General features: G+C 43.6%; 1 protein-coding gene across 3 annotated transcripts in view; it reads left to right on the top strand.

Moving 5' to 3' along the window:
• LOC137641534 (uncharacterized) overlaps positions 1–17,500 on the top strand; it is a 150,014-nt gene that overhangs the window by 107,831 nt on the left and 24,683 nt on the right. For all 3 annotated transcript variants that reach the window (XM_068374183.1, XM_068374181.1, XM_068374182.1), the window contains exons 7-8: positions 9,351–9,443; positions 9,588–9,815. In XM_068374183.1, coding sequence (XP_068230284.1) covers positions 9,351–9,443; positions 9,588–9,815 — 321 coding nt within the window. The remainder of the gene's footprint in view (positions 1–9,350; positions 9,444–9,587; positions 9,816–17,500) is intronic.

Genomic DNA, 17,500 nt, shown 5'->3' with positions numbered 1-17,500 from the left:
TTTCCAGTTTCCTTTCTTCTAACTACAAACTATTATACAGAACACCGTTTCATAGCTGAATAAATTGCTTATAAAAATTGTGTGTGTGTATATATATATATATATATATATATATATATATATATATATATATATATATATATATATATATATATATATATATATGTATGTATGTATGTATGTATGTATAGACACACACAAACATATATATAAATACATGCACACTGTACATATACAGTATATACATACATACTGTACACAAACGCACACATATATTCATACATATATATATATATATATATTTGTTCCAACACGAATACTTACCTCAAACTACTTTCTTAGAAGTTACTAGTAACCTCTTCTCTACCGACCAGAGTTTTGTGTAGATTACCCCCCACCCCGCTTTCTAAGGAGGCCTACCCCCGGCATTAAGGAATGTGCCCCGAGGGTAGGCTTATCGTAGGTCGATGCCCGGCTGGGTCAGCTTCATCAGTAAGTTCTCTGGTCGCGACGTGTGAACACGTCGCCCTCGTTCTCTATCGATCCTTTGTGTGCGTTCTAGTGCCCCACGTGTTCCCCGCGTGGTAACTTGTGTTTTCCAGTGTACTTTTCCCGGGTGTTCCTGTGTGTTCACCTTCCACCCGTGTGTTTACCCAGTGTTTTTCATTGATTCCCTTCGTGCTTGTGTCTTGCGTTGTGTGCATTATGGAGCAAATCCGCCGTTGTCCGGGGCCTAGAGCCGGTAAATCGTGTGGAGCGTTCCTCTCCAAGCCTGAAGTGGATCCTCACTCCCTTTGCTCCTCCTGTAGGGGAAAGGTTTGTTCGTCAGCAGATACGTGCCCCGAGTGTGTAGACTGGAGCGATATCCAGTGGGTACGGTACGGTACGAAAAAGAGGAAATCACCGAAACGTTCCCCCAGGAAAGCTAGTGTTACTTCGCCGCTACCATCACCCAGTGAGCGGTCCGACGGGGCCTCTGTTTCGCCGTCCCCTACACAGAGTAGGGGACGAGGTAAGTCTGGTGTAGAAAAAGAACAAGGCGTCTTTCCCCAGGAGCCTAGTGAAAGTGCAGTGCCGATTGCGGGCCCTTCTAGGGCTAGTGAAGAACCCAGTAGTGCGTCCGGAGAGTCGGCCCTTGTACTCGGGGGGCACGCATCCTCCGATGACCCCTTGTGCTCGGGGGGCACGCGTCCTCTGATGACCCCTTGTGGGGTAGTAACGCGGTGTCTGTATCTTCGCCGCCCTCGTGGGCCTGTGCTTCTGGATCTTCATTAGGCGGAGACAACCAGAAAAAGTTACGACCTTCGGGTAATGATGCCTTCGGTTGGAGGCTTCCGAAGACGCCGGGTAGGTCACCCTTAAGGATGGAAGTGGCCCTGGACCCCTGGCTCCCTGGCATGGAACGCTTTGAGTCGTTCCCGGCCCCCCTCACGGAAGTCCCCGAAGATTTCCTCCAGCCGTCGACCTCTGGCGTTCAACGCCCGGAGAAGTCCTCTGCAGTCCCCGCTACTGGCCGACATGCAATAAGCACAGTGTCGTCGGGTTCGTCGGACGTTTATTCCTCGTCGGAGGAGGAAGTCAAGGTAAAACACCGTCGTCGGAGGGAGCGGTCCAGGAGCGAGCGTTCCCATTCGAGGTCGCTCTCCCGGTATAGTAGCAAGCGCTCCCGCTCCGCAGGGCGTAAGTATAGGAGGAGTAGGTCTCCTGATGGCGCCTGGGTCTTTGTACCCCGGGACTCAAAGGTGCTTTGTTCCCCGGACCGCCGGTCCAGAGAGTGTTCGCTAAGGATGCCGTCCTCAAAACACAACCTTGACCCTCGCGACATAGCTCGCATGAAGGACTTTACAAGAAGGCATAAGTCCTCGAAGCCTCCGGTTCACCCCGCCCAGCGGGGGGAAACGCGCTTCTCGTCGGGCGGCCTGGCCGAACCAGCCCAGCTGGTGCGGCCTTCGGGTCGGAAGGAACGGTTCCTGCTGTCGGGTCAGCCCACGGGAACCGCGTCCTCGGCACCCAGAGCTCTGGGGCGGACGAGAGTCCCCGCTGAACCAGCGATGCCTGCGTTAACCCAGGCCCCTGGTGCGGACGTCCCCGCAGATGAGATCCAGTACCTCGGTAGGACGGCGCCCCTGGCACCAAGAGCTAGACGTCCAGTCGGTGTGCCCGGTAACCCAGCTCCCCGGCCCCAAGCCGAGACCTCGGCTGACGGAGGGGAGGGTTCACCAACGGAAGACTCCGCCTATAGGAGGGTGGTTGGCCTTATCAGAAGGCACCACAAAATCGAGGAACCTACAGCTACAGACGAGGATTACTGGAGGTCAAGCCTGTTGAGAATTATGCAGACTCCTACCCAACCTAAGACGTCTCTAGCACTTCCTCTAGCCCGAGATCTGGTCCTAGGCAGGAGTATGTGGGCAAGGTGGTGGCTAGTAATGCCGAAGCCCCCAAAACCCAGAGTTCCTCGAAATTGCTCCAGGGCCTCAGAACCCAAGGCAAGGTTTATGTGCCAGCGGGACGTCGCCCAGGCCCCTGTAAGGTGGAGTCGTCCATCGACATCCTGAGTCAGGGCGTCTCAGACGATAGGGCCTCTTCGGCCCCGGTCTGTTTCTCGCCAGCAGAAGCCTCCATGATGGAGGAAATGTCGAGAGATTTAGTGAACGTCTCCTCTTGGCTGGACTGGTGGGCTTCCACTTCCCCGCGGACCCTGACCAGCAAGGCCTCCTGAGAGACCTTATTACCTCCGGGGGTAAAACCCTTAAGTTTTTAACTTATCAGTCACTAGCTCTGACGGCTAACTGGGTACTCCGTAAGAGAGACACCGTACTGACGAAGGTGTCCCGGAAGGTACCAGACAGGGAAGCGCGGGCCATACGGAGCTTACCCTTTTGGGGAGAGTCCTTGTTTCCCCTGAAGGAACTAGAGGCCATCATGGAGAAGGTCTCGAAGAAGAAGGAGTCTAACATCCCCAGACCTCCGCCTTCTAGGAGACCGCCCTACAAGAGGTCCGTCTCGGATAGTGCCGCGACGTCCCAAGCCTCTCCCAGCACTACGAGGAGAGAGGCTCCCTCTTCCTCCTGGTCCGCAACGCCTCAGCCCCCCCGCAGGGGAGCTCCAGCGCCCTCAAGCTCCTTCAGGTCGGGTTACTTGGCCTCTAGGAGAGGCAGATCAGGCCGCTCCTCCAGAAGAAGATAGAGTGGGAGGCCCCCTATCCCCACCCAAGCCTCGGGTTGGGGATGCCTCAGACTTCATTGGCAAACATGGAAGGCTCAGGGAGCAGAGCCTTGGACAGTGTCCGTACTAAAGGAGGGCTACAGACTTCCGTTCTTAACAGAACCACCCCCTCTTATTCCGGCCAGCCGGGCGGAATAGCTAGCTCCCAAAGACCCATTAAAGAGGACCGCCCTTCAAGAGGAGGTGTCCTCCATGTTAGAAAAGGGCGCCATGGAAGAAGTTCTTCTCCCAGGGCCAGGTTTCTACAGTTGCCTGTTCCTGGTAGAAAAAGCGACGGGGGGGGGGGGGGGGGTGGAGACCGGTTATAGATCTGTCGGCTCTCAACAAGTTCATCAAGAAGACGGTCTTCAAAATGGACACTCCGAAGTCAGTCCTGCTGTCCTTGAGGGAGAAAGATTACATGATGACCATAGACCTCAAGGACGCATACTTCCAAATTCCGGTCCACCCCTCGAGTCGAAAGTTCCTCCGGGTGAAATGGGGTCCCCAGATCCTGCAATTCAGGACCCCTTGCTTCGGTCTGTCAACAGCGCCCCAGGTGTTCACGAGAGTCTTCACGACTGTCGCAGTGTGGGCTCACGAACGAGGCATTCGCCTCATCAGATACCTGGACGACTGGTTGCTTCTTTCCGCCTCAAAGGTCCTCTTGGAGGAACAAGGGAGAAAACTCCTCCAGTTTTGCAAGGATCTGGTCATCGTAATCAACCCGAAGAAATCAAATCTATCCCCATCCACCAGAATGAACTACTTGGGAATGACATTAGATACCATTCTGGGAAAAGCCTTCCCTTCGGAGGACAGGATAAGAAACCTCATGCATATCATTCAGCCGTTCCTGTCAGGGCACCCCAGGAGAGCGAAAGATTGGCAGAAGCTGATAGGTCACCTGGAGAAACTAGTTCCCCAAGGGAGGGTAAGGCTCAGATCCATACAATGGAACCTGAAGAACCTCTGGTGCCAACTGGACTCACAAGAAGTTCTAATCCCAGTCCTACCAAACACGAGACCCTCCCTGGAATGGTGGCATTGCCGGTCGAACTCACTCAAGGGGATGCCCTTCGGGACCGATCCACCCGAGTTACTACTGTTCACAGACGCCTCCAACCAAGGATGGGGAGCCCATCTCCTCGACGAAACAGCACGAGGGACCTGGTTGGACGGGGAGAAAGAACTCCACATCAATGTCCTGGAGTTGAAGGCAGTCCAGAAGGCTTGCCTACACTTCGCGAGTCTACTAAAGGGAAACACCGTGGCGTTGATGTGCGACAACGCCACGGTAGTGGCATACATAAAGAAACAAGGAGGCTTGAAATCGATGGAGTTGTGCGATCTCACCATAGAAATTCTAGATTGGGCAGAAGAGAACCAGTGGTGTTGTTAGCAAGGGTCATTCCCGGGAAGAAAAACATTCTGGCCGACGGCCTCAGCAGAATGGGCCAGATAGTAGGGACAGAATGGTCCCTTCTTCCGGAAATAGCCAAGCTCATCATCCAACGTTGGGGCTCCCCGGTGATGGACCTCTTTGCAACAAAACTCAACGCCCAACTCCCCATATATTGCTCTCCTGTGCCAGACCCGAAAGCAGCCTTTGAAGACGCCTTTCAGGACAAGTGGGACAATCTAGATGTGTACGCTTTTCCCCCTTTCACGTTGATAAGGCAAGTGCTCAACAGAGTAAGGACAGCCCGAAACCTAAATATGACTTTGGTAGCGCCCTGGTGGCTGGAGAGAGTGGTTCGCGGACCTAAAAGACCTAATGAGTCAACCGCCGTGTCCTCTGCCAGACAGGTCAGACCTTCTGCATCAACCTCATTTTCTCAGGCTCCACGACAACCCACTCTCCCTACGTCTTCACGCCTGGAGACTATCGAGCGGCTCCTGAAGAAAGAAGGATATTCTTCTTCCACGGCTAAGAGAATGTCTCTATACCTGAGAAAGTCGTCAGCCGCGGTCTACCAGGCTAAGTGGGCCTCCTTCACGAAGTGGTGCTCTGAGAGGCACATTAGACCTCTTAAAGCCTCTGTCCCAGACATAGCAGATTTTCTGGTGTTTCTTAGAGACAAGGTGGGAATGTCAATCCCAGCCATAAAAGTCTTCCTCCTGAAGGGCATCGACCTGGGGGCCTCGAGACACAAAGCGATGCTTGTCAAGAGTTTCGAGCAGTCCTGCCCCCCACAGGCGAGTAGGGTGCCCCAGTGGGACTTAGCCAAGGTCCGGAAGATGCTGTATCGTCCCCCCTTTGAACCTTTGAAGGATATCGTGGACAGAGATCTCACCCTCAAAGCCGTCTTCTTGCTGGCCTTGGCGTCCGCTAAGAGAGTGGGTGAGATCCATGGTCTGTCATACGACGTTTCTCATTCGAAGGGGTAGAAAGAAGTATCCTTCAAGTTCGTGCCTTCTTTTGTGGCTAAGACTCAGAACCCAGCAGTCTGGGATCCGAAGTTCGAAGGTTTCTCAATTTCTGCCATCTCTAAGACGGGTAATGCAGAAGATTTAAAATTATGCCCTGTACGAACAATTAGGAAATACCTGGAAAGAACAGCTCATCTCCGCCCAGGCATCAAGAGCCTCTTCGTATCCACAGGTATTAATAAGAAACAAGTTTCCAAGAACACCATTTCCTTCTGGTTGAGACAAGTTATTGCCAGAGCCTACAAGGAAGATGGCATAGCAGTGCCAGGCACCCCCCGACCTCATGACATCAGGGGCCTGAGCACCTCCTTGGCCTTTGAGAAAAACATGGCAGTGGGTCTGATCCTGCGAGCAGGTACTTGGTCGAACCAGTCAACCTTTACTGCCCATTACCTCAAGGACTACTCGAGGAAGTCCTTAGACGGGTTCTCCATTGGAACAGTCATCTCCGCCCTCCAAGCGGTGTAACGGTAAAAGCCCCAGGCGCGATCAAGGCTAGCAACCGGTAGGCACAAGTGCGGTTTCCTTCCTCCTACCCAGTTGCTTCCTTGCCTCTTCTGGGAGTACCAACTGATACCATTGGATAACAAATTCTTCACGACTACGCTACTGGAAGGAACTTCAGAAGAAGCTTTTCAAAGGGTGAGTACTTAGACACTAACGTGAACTTTTGTGTAGTTACCCTCACATCCGTTTTCTAGTAGGTCCCGTTATCCCTGGGCCTCTTGGCCTCCACGTCCCGGGTCAGGGGGTCAGAATAGCACTCCCGCCTCCTAAAGTGTAAGTCTCCTAAGAAAGTAGTCCGAGGTAAGTATTCGTGTTGGAACAAATAAAAAATTTTAAGTAATTTTTATTTTTCCTAACATACTTACCGAGAACTACTTTCAGGTAATGGCCCTCCCTTCCTTCCCCGAGTGCCTCTCTTCCCTTGCTAGCATTGTGCTACTCCAATAGAACTTACTGATGAAGCTGACCCAGCCGGGCATCGACCTACGATAAGCCTACCCTCGGGGCATATTCCTTAATGCCGGGGGTAGGCCTCCTTAGAAAGCGGGGTGGGGGGTAATCTACACAAAACTCTGGTCGGTAGAGAGGAGGTTACTAGTAACTCCTAAGAAAGTAGTTCTCGGTAAGTATGTTAGGAAAAATAAAAGTTACTTAAAATTTTATATATATATATATATATATATATATATATATATATATATATATATATACAAACTCTCTCTCTAACTTTATTATATATACCTTAGGTCTCTGCAGGTGCTGCTCTTCCAACATATAACGTCCTCCTCTCTTGATCTTTCGATTATGGATAAATGACTTTGTTCCAGCATTATCAGCTGTTGTAATAAAAATGTCACACCTTATGTCTTGCCAACATTTAACAAACGCTATGGCATCACTCGTGGGAACCTTTCCCTTATACACTGATCCTACTTTAACTTTAGGCATTTTATCCAACAAACACCTTCACACAAAGAGGAATATTCTAAAAAGTTATAAAGCACTGTCACTTATAAGAATAGGTTGTAAAAGCACACACGTGACGGATAACGCACGAGAGACGAATCAGACAACCTTCTCTAGGTAAGGCAAGGCTTGAACTGATCTCCGTTCATCCCAGTTTCCCCGTCCACCCACGCTTTCCTTGCTTACCAAGCGCGCTTCGCTTTGTCCTGAATAGTAGTTTCATTGCCGGGAATAAGGATATCGGCGAGAAATATGAAAATATACTGAAAGGTTCGTCAAAATAGAAACAAAAAATATACAAAAATAATTATAAGCATAAAAACTGCATGGCAACTCAAATCAACTGCTTTGAGACCTTTAAATCACAAGACGCGGAAATTTAAAGTCCATTACGCTCCATCCAGGGTAAAGCATGCTAGTCGTACGCCATGATGGCGAAGATATAAACACACTTACCATGGTAACAAAATCATTTTCTGTAATTATTTGTGTAAATAGCTATGAAACCTAAACAAACTGCATATGAAATATCAGCTGATTCTTTACAGAAAATTTATAGGTCAATCAAAACCCCTGTGGATCTCGGGGAAACTTTTTATTCATCATTGTTGACACGATATCCAAGGAACAATCAAACAATAGTCACACAGGAGTAACGCTGATAATTTTTCGTTAAATTTGTATAAAGGACTATGAAACCCAAAAATAATACAAAGAAAAATCAGCTGATTCATAACAAAGTTTAAAGGTCCCATCTTGACCTCTATGGGGCCCGGGGCAACGTATAACAATGAAAACATAGTGTTACCATGGCAACGGAACCATTTTACGTAATTATTAGTAAAAATGGCTTTGAAACCCAAATCTAATGCACATGAAATATCAGCTGATTCCTTTACATAAAATTTAAAGGTCCTCCATGACCCCTGTAGGGACCAAGGAAACTTTTTATTCATATTCAGAGTAAACAAGATGTCGAAGGAACACCTAAAAACTAGTCCTGCACCAGTATCGATGCCCATTTATCGTAAAATTTGTATAAATGGCTATGAAAGCCAAAAATAATACAAAGGAAAATCAGCTGATTCATAACAGAAAGTTTAAAGGTCCATCTTGACCTCTGTGGGGCCCGGGGAAACTTATAACAATGAAAACATAGTGTTACCATGGCAACGGAACCATTTTACGTAATTATTTGTAAAAATGGCTATGAAACCTAAACCTAATGCACATGAAATATCAGCTGATACCTTTAGATAAAATTTAAAGGTCATTCATGACCCCTGTGGGCCTCAGAGAACATTTTATTCACATAACATTGATGACAAGATGTCGAAGGGACAACAAAACAATACTCACGCACTAGTAACAGTGCCCTATTTTCGTAATATTTGTGTAAATGGCTATGAAACCTAAACCTACTGCACAGGAAATACAGTATCAGCTGATTCTTTAAAGAAAATTTAAAGGTCCATCTTGACATTTGTGGGGCCCAGAGAAACTTTTTATTCATGTTACATTGATGACAAGACATCGAAGGATTAACATTACAACAGACAAGCGGGTATTTCAAATACAAGGCCTGCCAAGACCTTTTATCTACGCATGAGTATATGAAACTTACTGGTACGTTCCTGGGGTTAAAGGGATGGGTTATTAGGAACGTACCCCTACGTCTTTTTGGGGGTAAAAGGGTTAAGAGACACTTTGCAAGGAAACAGATTTTTGTTTCTGCTGCTATATGTATGTTTTGGAAGGTACCTGAAAGTGTGTTTGTGTGTTTTTCGTATGATAATAGCTATAAACAAACTATGAAAACTATGATATGCTATGAATAAATAAAATGATATAAGGATTTACAGTAAGAAAATTTTGATAAAATGGGACTAAATGATTACATTCTCATGACCCAGCATAATAAATCTATGTAAGTTTAACATCTTAAGATTGATTTTCGTCGAGATCGATTTATGGCCTATCTTTCAGAGCCTAACCCGGTCGTAATTTGACGACTACCTGTATCAGTGTTGTTATAGAGTGAATGGTTAGTCCAGTCATTTTGCATTTACATCCCTGATTTTTGGGAAATTGGAGTGCATATAGTATCACTTCATTGTTATTCTCATAATACATTACAGTATTGTTAAAAAAGTTAAGGGAAGCGAAGCCTTAGTTGGGCCTCCACTGTTTATTGTCAAATAATAATGACCATAGTTTTGAATAATTTTTCTCCTCAGGCCTTTCTAGTGCATCCAGATAAGAACAAACAACCTGGAGCTGAAGAGGCCTTTAAGATTGTAGCTCATGCGTTTGAAATTATAGGCGAGCCTGTAAGTTTTTCCTTGTTTTTTTATTTTTTTGTTATTAATAAATTTGTATTATCAAAATATAGTTATCTGATTAAACCTTTTTATTATCTTACAATCATTCTAGAAGAATCTAACATGATATACCAATATCTTTCCCTAAAACAGGAAAAAAGGCGTGAATATGATGCTCGGTTAGCTGAAGAAGTACAGTTAGAAGGGGCATGGGGTGAACTGGCGTCACTTCTTACCCGACTACAAGAAAAACTGGATGAGGCCGCCAATACAATACGATGTACTAACTGTAACAAAAGACATCGTAGAACTAAACTTCCAAGGCCTATCTATGCAGCCAGGCATTGTACAGAATGTCAAATTCATCATGCAGCTCGAGAGGTATGAAACATTTTGTTGTGATTACTCAAGTAAATAATAAGCCTTTGTTCCTACACGATTACAAACCTTTGTCCTTTAATAAGAGAATTGATTCAAGCGCAGCTGGAACAAAATATTTAGAATTTTATTACAAGGTGTTGGCAATAGCCGGTAATTAGCGGTCAGCAGAGAAGCCCCGTCCATTTTGTCGGTTCACTGAACAGTTATATTTTACACCGAAAAGCATCTCTTCAAACTGGGCTGTTATAATTTTCTTTAACTCTTAGACACTTGTTTTCATTGACAACTGTGTGCTTTGACTTTAGACTTAATCCCTTGGAAGGAAAATAAACTACAGCATCTTATGACATTGTCCTTGGTTTTGAACTCGAGTGGCCAGCTAATATTCCACCCTTAAGTCGGACTTCCGTGATTGTCCAAACCCCTACGATATGGAAGGAACAAGCTTTCCTTCCCGAAAGGTAGACCGTATCGTTCTGTTTGATGTTCGTACTTATACGCAATATGTTTTTGAGCTTGCAGTAGGTTTAGACTGTGAATCAGTCAGCCCTCCTTATTTGCAAGGTGGTAGGTTTGGTAAAAGAGACAGGTGTGAAAAGTGGGAATCCATGAATACCTGCTGCCCTAGGTTGGGTTAACTCTTAACCTAACAACTCCCTGCCTATTGCCTATGCGGTGTCAAATAAGACACTAAGTAACCCACTGTACTCCTTAATATTGTTTTTACTTGGTTTCTATATTAATAGGTCCTCAAATTGCAAACATTCGACTTACAACATTTTGTAGATACAAATTCAAATCCAACTTAAATCATAATTCTTAGATATTATAACAAAAGTTCATAAATGAAATACTGTAATAAAACAGTATTACATAATTTAATGAAGTAAGCTAGACAATATTTGCAATGTGTAATAGGACTATTTGTTGACTTTTGCTGCTGAAAATTTATGGCATGTGAATTAGGTGAAGCCTACCCTAGGCCAGTATTTAACAAAATTCAACTTACAAACAGCTTCTTGGAACTTATTAGATTGTAAGTTGGGGATTTTCTGTAAGTATTGTATTACAGTATGAACACATTTCAGTAAGTGTACAGTACAAGTACTCTCATTTACTAAGTACTGTACACATACCACTTATTGTTTTCTATGTAAATAAACAACAAAACACTGTTGCTCCTGTCTAATATATTGTTGATAATGTAATATATGTACAGTACTATCTTTACATTACAGCTTGATTAGATATGGAAATGCTCTTTAACCCTTTTGCTACGATGACGTAAAACATGCCTGATACAACGCATGGTAACGTACTGGATACGTTATTTACAAACATAAACCATGTGAAAACTAAAATCACTCCTATAACCTACAAAAGTGTATAGTACATGGTTGTATATCACAACTAGGATATTTCACTAAAAAAAATAGCTCTTCCCCTCCTTGATACATAGCCCCTCTTTACTTCAGGCATCCAACCAAGACTTTTTGTGAGGGCTATTTAAGTGTGCTTTTATGTTACTGTGCAGAATCACACCCCACTCTTTAGTCAAAGGCGACATTCCCAAGTGAGGCATCACTCTTACCCCCGATATCCTCCAGCTTAGAAACATAGGTATTATGGATTGTTTCCCGGGATCCTGGGATCTCGTTGCTTTTTTGTCCAGGAAAATTCATGGGATTTTTTTTTTCCACCCAGCTTTTTCTTAAATATTTGCAAACAAAAAAAATGATAAAATCTTCAATAATTAGCAGCTATTGCCGTATAAGTGTACCTCTTACTTAACTCTGGTCTAAACAATTTAGAAGCATTGCCAGCGAAAAGTGTTCTGTTGTCTGCAGCAAAACGACTTCTTATTTGCATTTAGGATGAAAATAATGATGAAATGTTTGCTTTATTCAAATTCAAAGGAGTGTCTCAGTCAATTGACCTGAGGGAGCAATAAAAAAAAAAAAAAATAAGAATGCATCCCTAAATCAGCCTAAACAAGTCATGCAATTAACACGAGTATAACTGGAGAGTTTGTAACTTCTGAAGCAATTGGAGATAAAACAGCAAACATAACTAGGAGAACAGCAACATTAGAATCTATACCAGCCACATCTGTCTGAGAAAAAGAGTTTTATTTCAGCTGTAGTACTGATTATCTTGAGACTTAAAACTCGTCTAAGTGATAAAAAGTGCTAATTATTTGTGTTATACGATCATATTTAAACTCAAAATAGTTTGTACATTGTAGTAAAAGCTAGAAGCAAAATTTCTTATTTTCCTACTTTTGGTATTTTATCAAAAGAGCGATATGTGAATATAGAGTTTTTATATTTTTTTCATATAACTCCCATAGCCGCAGGGTTTATGTAAGTTTGCGCTTTTCCAAGTCATTTGAAGACAAAGTCATTTTGATTTAAGACTTATGTTATTTGTGATGACATTATTCCTTTTTTCTCACCAGATTTGTATTTAAAAAGCATAAGATCTTGTAAACAGTGATTACTGTATAGTCCTTTCTATTTAAGAATTTACTTTTTTTAATGAACATTGATCATTTTCTTTCAACAGGATTATGTTACAAAATCATATGATTGGATAAGATATTTTCATACTATTGTAAAAAAGTGCCACTTTCTTCAGTTATTTTTTGAGCAATAACTGCATGAAATTGTGTTTAATCAGTCTTGATTTTCAGCTTGTTAATTTCATTGAACACGTTTTTTTGGGAGGCTTTGGCAAACCGAATTACTGAGTAATCTTATTGTTCCCATTATCAAATCATCAAGTAATGATACAAAGGATTTATAATAATGTTTAAAGAAATATGAAGCTTTAACTGTGAATTAAAAATCAAAATACAGGGAGAGAGAGTGAGTGTGTATGTGTGTGTGTGTTATTAGGTCTCATAGACTTTTTGGTTCATCCGTGGTGACTCCACTTGCTCTTTGGTAGAGCGATTTACTTAAGCATTTAGAGATCGTACAATCTTATTTAGCTTATTCTAGAACTCTTTTACCTTGTTACTGTTCACTACATCCGCTCAAAGTCTATTCCAAGTATTTGCTATTTTGTATGTAAAGAAATTACCACTTTGAGTGATGTATCTTTTCAATTCCAGTACGTATCCGTTACCTTTGTCATGATTTGTGCTAAGTGGGAATGGATTGTTGTAAGCTACATTTGTTATTCCTTTAAGAATTTTGAATGCGTCTATTAATGATCCCCTTAGTCGTTGAGTTTTTAAATCAAACAAGTTGAAACGTTCCTTCCTCCGTCTATATCCAAATTGCCTAAGTGTTGGAACTAGTTTGGTGGCCCTAGCATGTACTGCTTCCAGTCTATCTATACTCTTGTGAATACTTGGAGCCCAGAAAAGGACTGTATCTTTGTGTCTGTATTTGAATTGTCTCTTTGTGTAACCTATTAGTTTTGTGTTTTATTTTCAGCTTTTATGCTCTGTTTGGTGAACTTCAAATCCTTTCTGATAATAATACCGAGATCTTCCTCCTGGTCCACACTTTCTATTTCATTACACAGCAGTGAGTAATCTGATTGTGGGTTACTGCAACCTGTGTGCATGACTTTATATTTCCCCACAGTTAAAAGGCATTTGCCATTTTTGAGACCATTCTCCTAGCTGCATTAGATCCTCTCTTAAGGCTTCTGCGTCTTCTGAGTTCGCAGCATTTATGCCTAGTTTAGTATCGTCGGAAAACTTGGCTATTCTACTAATTAACGGATTTTGAGCAAAGCAAAAAATATATTTTTGGGTGAGATAGCCATGTCGTCCTAATGGAAGGTTCCTTTGGGTAGCTTTCTAAAGGATATTTGCTACAGTGATACTCCAGAGAATTAACCATAGGTCTCCAGAATCCTAACTCCTGACGCGAGTATCTTTAATAAATCTCTAAGGATATCGCATAATATCAGGGGACGTATTTTTTGATACGACACAGCAATCTTCCCCCCAAATAGATTTAACTCTTTGAGGGGGAAGAGTGGCGAACGAAAGGGGAGCTGTTATCAAGGTACCCGGTGGACCCCCTCCCTGTACTGCTACGGCCTATCATTCCTTGTCCCATTTAAACAGGAATAGCCGCAGATAGCGTAGTTTCGGGTGGGGTCATTTTAAGAAAGAAGGGTGGATCCATCAGGACGACATGGCTATCTCACCCAAAAATAGATTTTTCGCTTTGCTCAAAATCCGTTTTTTGGGCTCGGCCATGTCGTCCTGATGGAAGCTTACCAGAGAATTAACTTGAAAGTACTATATCTGTGGGTTTGTATAAGTGCCTGTACTTTGAATTAGTTCCTTATATGGTCTCCTAGACCTTTATATATGACATTACCGTTGCCTGTTATATCCACTAAGCTTGGAACTATCTTAGGGCTTCCTGCCCCCTGCAGGGAAAGTGTCGACTTCGACTATAAGGATTCAAAGTTTGTATCTCCATAGGGACGGACGGTAATACTTAGAGATTACCCTTCTCATATCTTGGAAATCTTTACTCTGATTTCAAGTTAGGCCCTTCTAGGGTTTAATTAAAACTCTAGTATGCTATATTCGTCTGTAATTGAGATAGCAGCAATAAGACGCAAATACGTTTAGTATTTTACCGTGCAACTAGATTATCAAGTTTAGTTACAATCAGGTATGAATCTGATCCGGCATTGAAAACACATCAGGGTCCATATTTTCTCTTGTCGAAAAAATATGTAATTTCATCGAAATGATGCCACTCAATGGAGATGTGAAACCAAATGTGACTGATTTGTACAGATTTTGGAAATGCATGAACAACGTGACACAACGTTCACTCGGCACGGGTGTTATCGGTCAGATATGCACCTATGAGGAACAGTGTGTTAATCATCATTGTGATTTGCACTCGAGGGTAAGTGTACCCATGCAGCCGATGCACTGGAAAGTCCCAAATCAGTTCACTGTTCATCGCAGCGCTAGACGACGGGTTTTATAACTCTATCCTCCGCCACGACAACATGTTTTATTTCATGTACTTGCTTCGTATAGTGTCTCTAAAAGATCTGGTTGATCTCCACCCAGTGTATGAGCAGTCTACCAAAGCCCCTGTGTTGGAAGGAGTTCCGTGAAGAAGCAATTTTCTTTGGGTCGTGATGTGCGGGTGAGCTGTTGGGATCCGCTCTGTGAATAAGTAGGTGAGCATTGCTCTCAGTTATCTTAGGGATAGATTTTGATCTTGAGGTTTCGCCTCGGAAGAGCTGTCCTTCCTTGAAGTCTGAAGTTCTACAAAGATAGACCTTAAGACACTCTACTGGGTATAGAGAGACATCTTCCTTCAGTGGGCAGATTCTCCAAGGACCCCACCTCTTGGTGGGTAGCTTGTTCTCGGCCAGAATGGCAGGATCAGGAAAAGGGTTCAGTTCTCCTGTGTCTAGGAACTGAATATGGCCTACATCCCTGATAGGGCCATTATTTCACTAACTCTAGCCCCTGAGGATATTGCGAACAGAAAATTGACTTTCTGTGTTAGTTCCTTTAGAGTATACTCCTCATTGTTTAGGTTCGAAGCATAGAATGTTTCGCTTGTGAGGTCCACCTCAAAGTCGTATAAAAGAGGTCTAGTCAGGGCTGACTTACACTCGGTTATTGTAGTGGAAGTCAGGCCTTGTTCAAGCAGGTAAATGAAGAAAGAGAGACAGAAATCTGTTAAAATTTCTGTTGGTCCCCTTGTTTTCACAAGGGATACCCATTTCTTCCAAAATAATTCACATTGTCTCCTGGTTGAACTTGACTTGTACGCTATAATGAAGTCGAACTTGTTCTTCGAGATCCCAAATGTTTTGTTTGCTGCTAGGGCAAAAAAATCATGAGATGTAGGTTGTTGGTTCTCGAAGATGAAATGTAAAACAGTCGACTTCTGCACGAGTTTGGATAAAACTGGATTCGGCTGAGGAAATGGCTTCAGTTTCAATTCTAGAATTAGAGGGAACCAATTGTTTTTGGGCCATTTTAGGGGCCACTACAGCAGCTGTTCCTCTGAAGGATCTTAGCTTGTCGAGGACTTTTAGCAGGAGATTGGTTGGTGGAAACAAGTAAATCCGATTCCATCCGTTCCAGTCAAGAGACATGGCGTCTATCGCTTCTGCTTAAGGTTCTCGTAAGGGGCTACATAACGAGGTAGTTTCTTGTTGTCGCTCGTTGCGAAGAGTTCAATCTGCAGTTCCGGGACTTTTATCAAAAATAAAGGAGAATGAGTCTGCGTCTAGAGACCATTCTGTCTCTATCGGCTTTCGCCTGGATAGAACATCCGCCATCACATCGCAGAACCCTTGAAGGTGAACTGCTGATAAATGCCATCTTCTCTTCCTTGCCAGGCAGAAGATGGCTAACATCACGTGATTAATGTTAGGTGAACTCGAGCTTTGTCGATTTAGACATATTACTATTTCCTCGTTGTCAAGGACCAGCCTGATGTGGACTGCTCTGCGAGGGGATAATCTCTTCAACGTCAGGAAGACTGCCATAGCCTCCAAGATGTTGATGTGGAAGTTTTGAACTGGAGTGATCAATTCCTTGCGCTTTCATTTCATGCGAATGGCCTCCCCATTCTTTCAGGGAGGCGTCCGTGTGTTTTACCACTGATGTTTGTGGTGGTTGCAAGAGAATTGTCTGTGCTAGGCTCTTATTCGTTGACCACGGCCTTAATAGCGGCGTGCGCAATCGTGTTGGTGTCAACCTTGGTGATCTCTTCAAGTGTTTTATGCATATCTTCTCCAGACTCCTGACGCATCCTTTAGCTGTGCCTCTAGCACCAGGTCTGTCACTACTGCGAACTGGAGAGAGCCCAGTACTCTTTCCTGTTGGCGTCTTGAAATCCTCTTGTGTTGGATTAGTCTTTAGACAGATGTCGCTATTTCTCTCTTTAACCTCTTCCGCACGAGCGGTCACCGGAGCGTCAATATAAGCATTCCGACTTTTTCTGTCACGCATAAATGCACCAGAAATCAGCCAATTATAGAATATAACTATTTATCTACTAGTATAAGTGTGTGTGTGCGCGTGCGTGTGTCCGTCTGTATGCATGTATATACAGTAGGGTCCCGAATTACACGTGTTCTAATTACGCGATTCCTCAATTACGCGATCGATAGTTTTTAAAAATTAATTTTCCTGTATTTGCGAGGAGCATTCTAAATCCGCGAGTCAAGCACCGCGAAGCGTAGGAAATCTATTGTTTTCTTAATTGTATTGGGGGGGGGGTGATGGTTCCCCGATGTCTGAGAAGGGGAGGGGGAGAATGTGAGAGAAAGATTTCTGTTCAAACATTTTAAGACTAGTTTTGGATGAAAAATGTTAAGGTTTGCCCATCTGTTGTGTGAACTTGTCGCTAGGCCTAGCCTAACTGTCCAACACCTATATGTATAATATTCCATATTTGTACTAATTAATTTTTATACTTACGTTGTGATTATGGTGAAAAATCCTTATTCATTAAACTTTAAATTAAAAACCATCAAAATAAAGACTATTTTATATCATGCTACTGCCAAACATGTCACCACAACCAAACCCATTACTTTGTTTAGTACGTTCCATCGCCGATCATAACGAACTCGCTAACCAATTTTAACATCTGTCTATAGGTTAACTTCTGCGGCAAAAGATATCTTACCAGGTACTATGTAATAATAATGTTATAATTAAT

Source organism: Palaemon carinicauda, chromosome 5 (genome assembly GCF_036898095.1).
Source record: "Palaemon carinicauda isolate YSFRI2023 chromosome 5, ASM3689809v2, whole genome shotgun sequence".
Lineage (NCBI taxonomy): Eukaryota > Metazoa > Arthropoda > Malacostraca > Decapoda > Palaemonidae > Palaemon > Palaemon carinicauda.
This window is presented reverse-complemented; position numbering and strand designations above follow the sequence as displayed.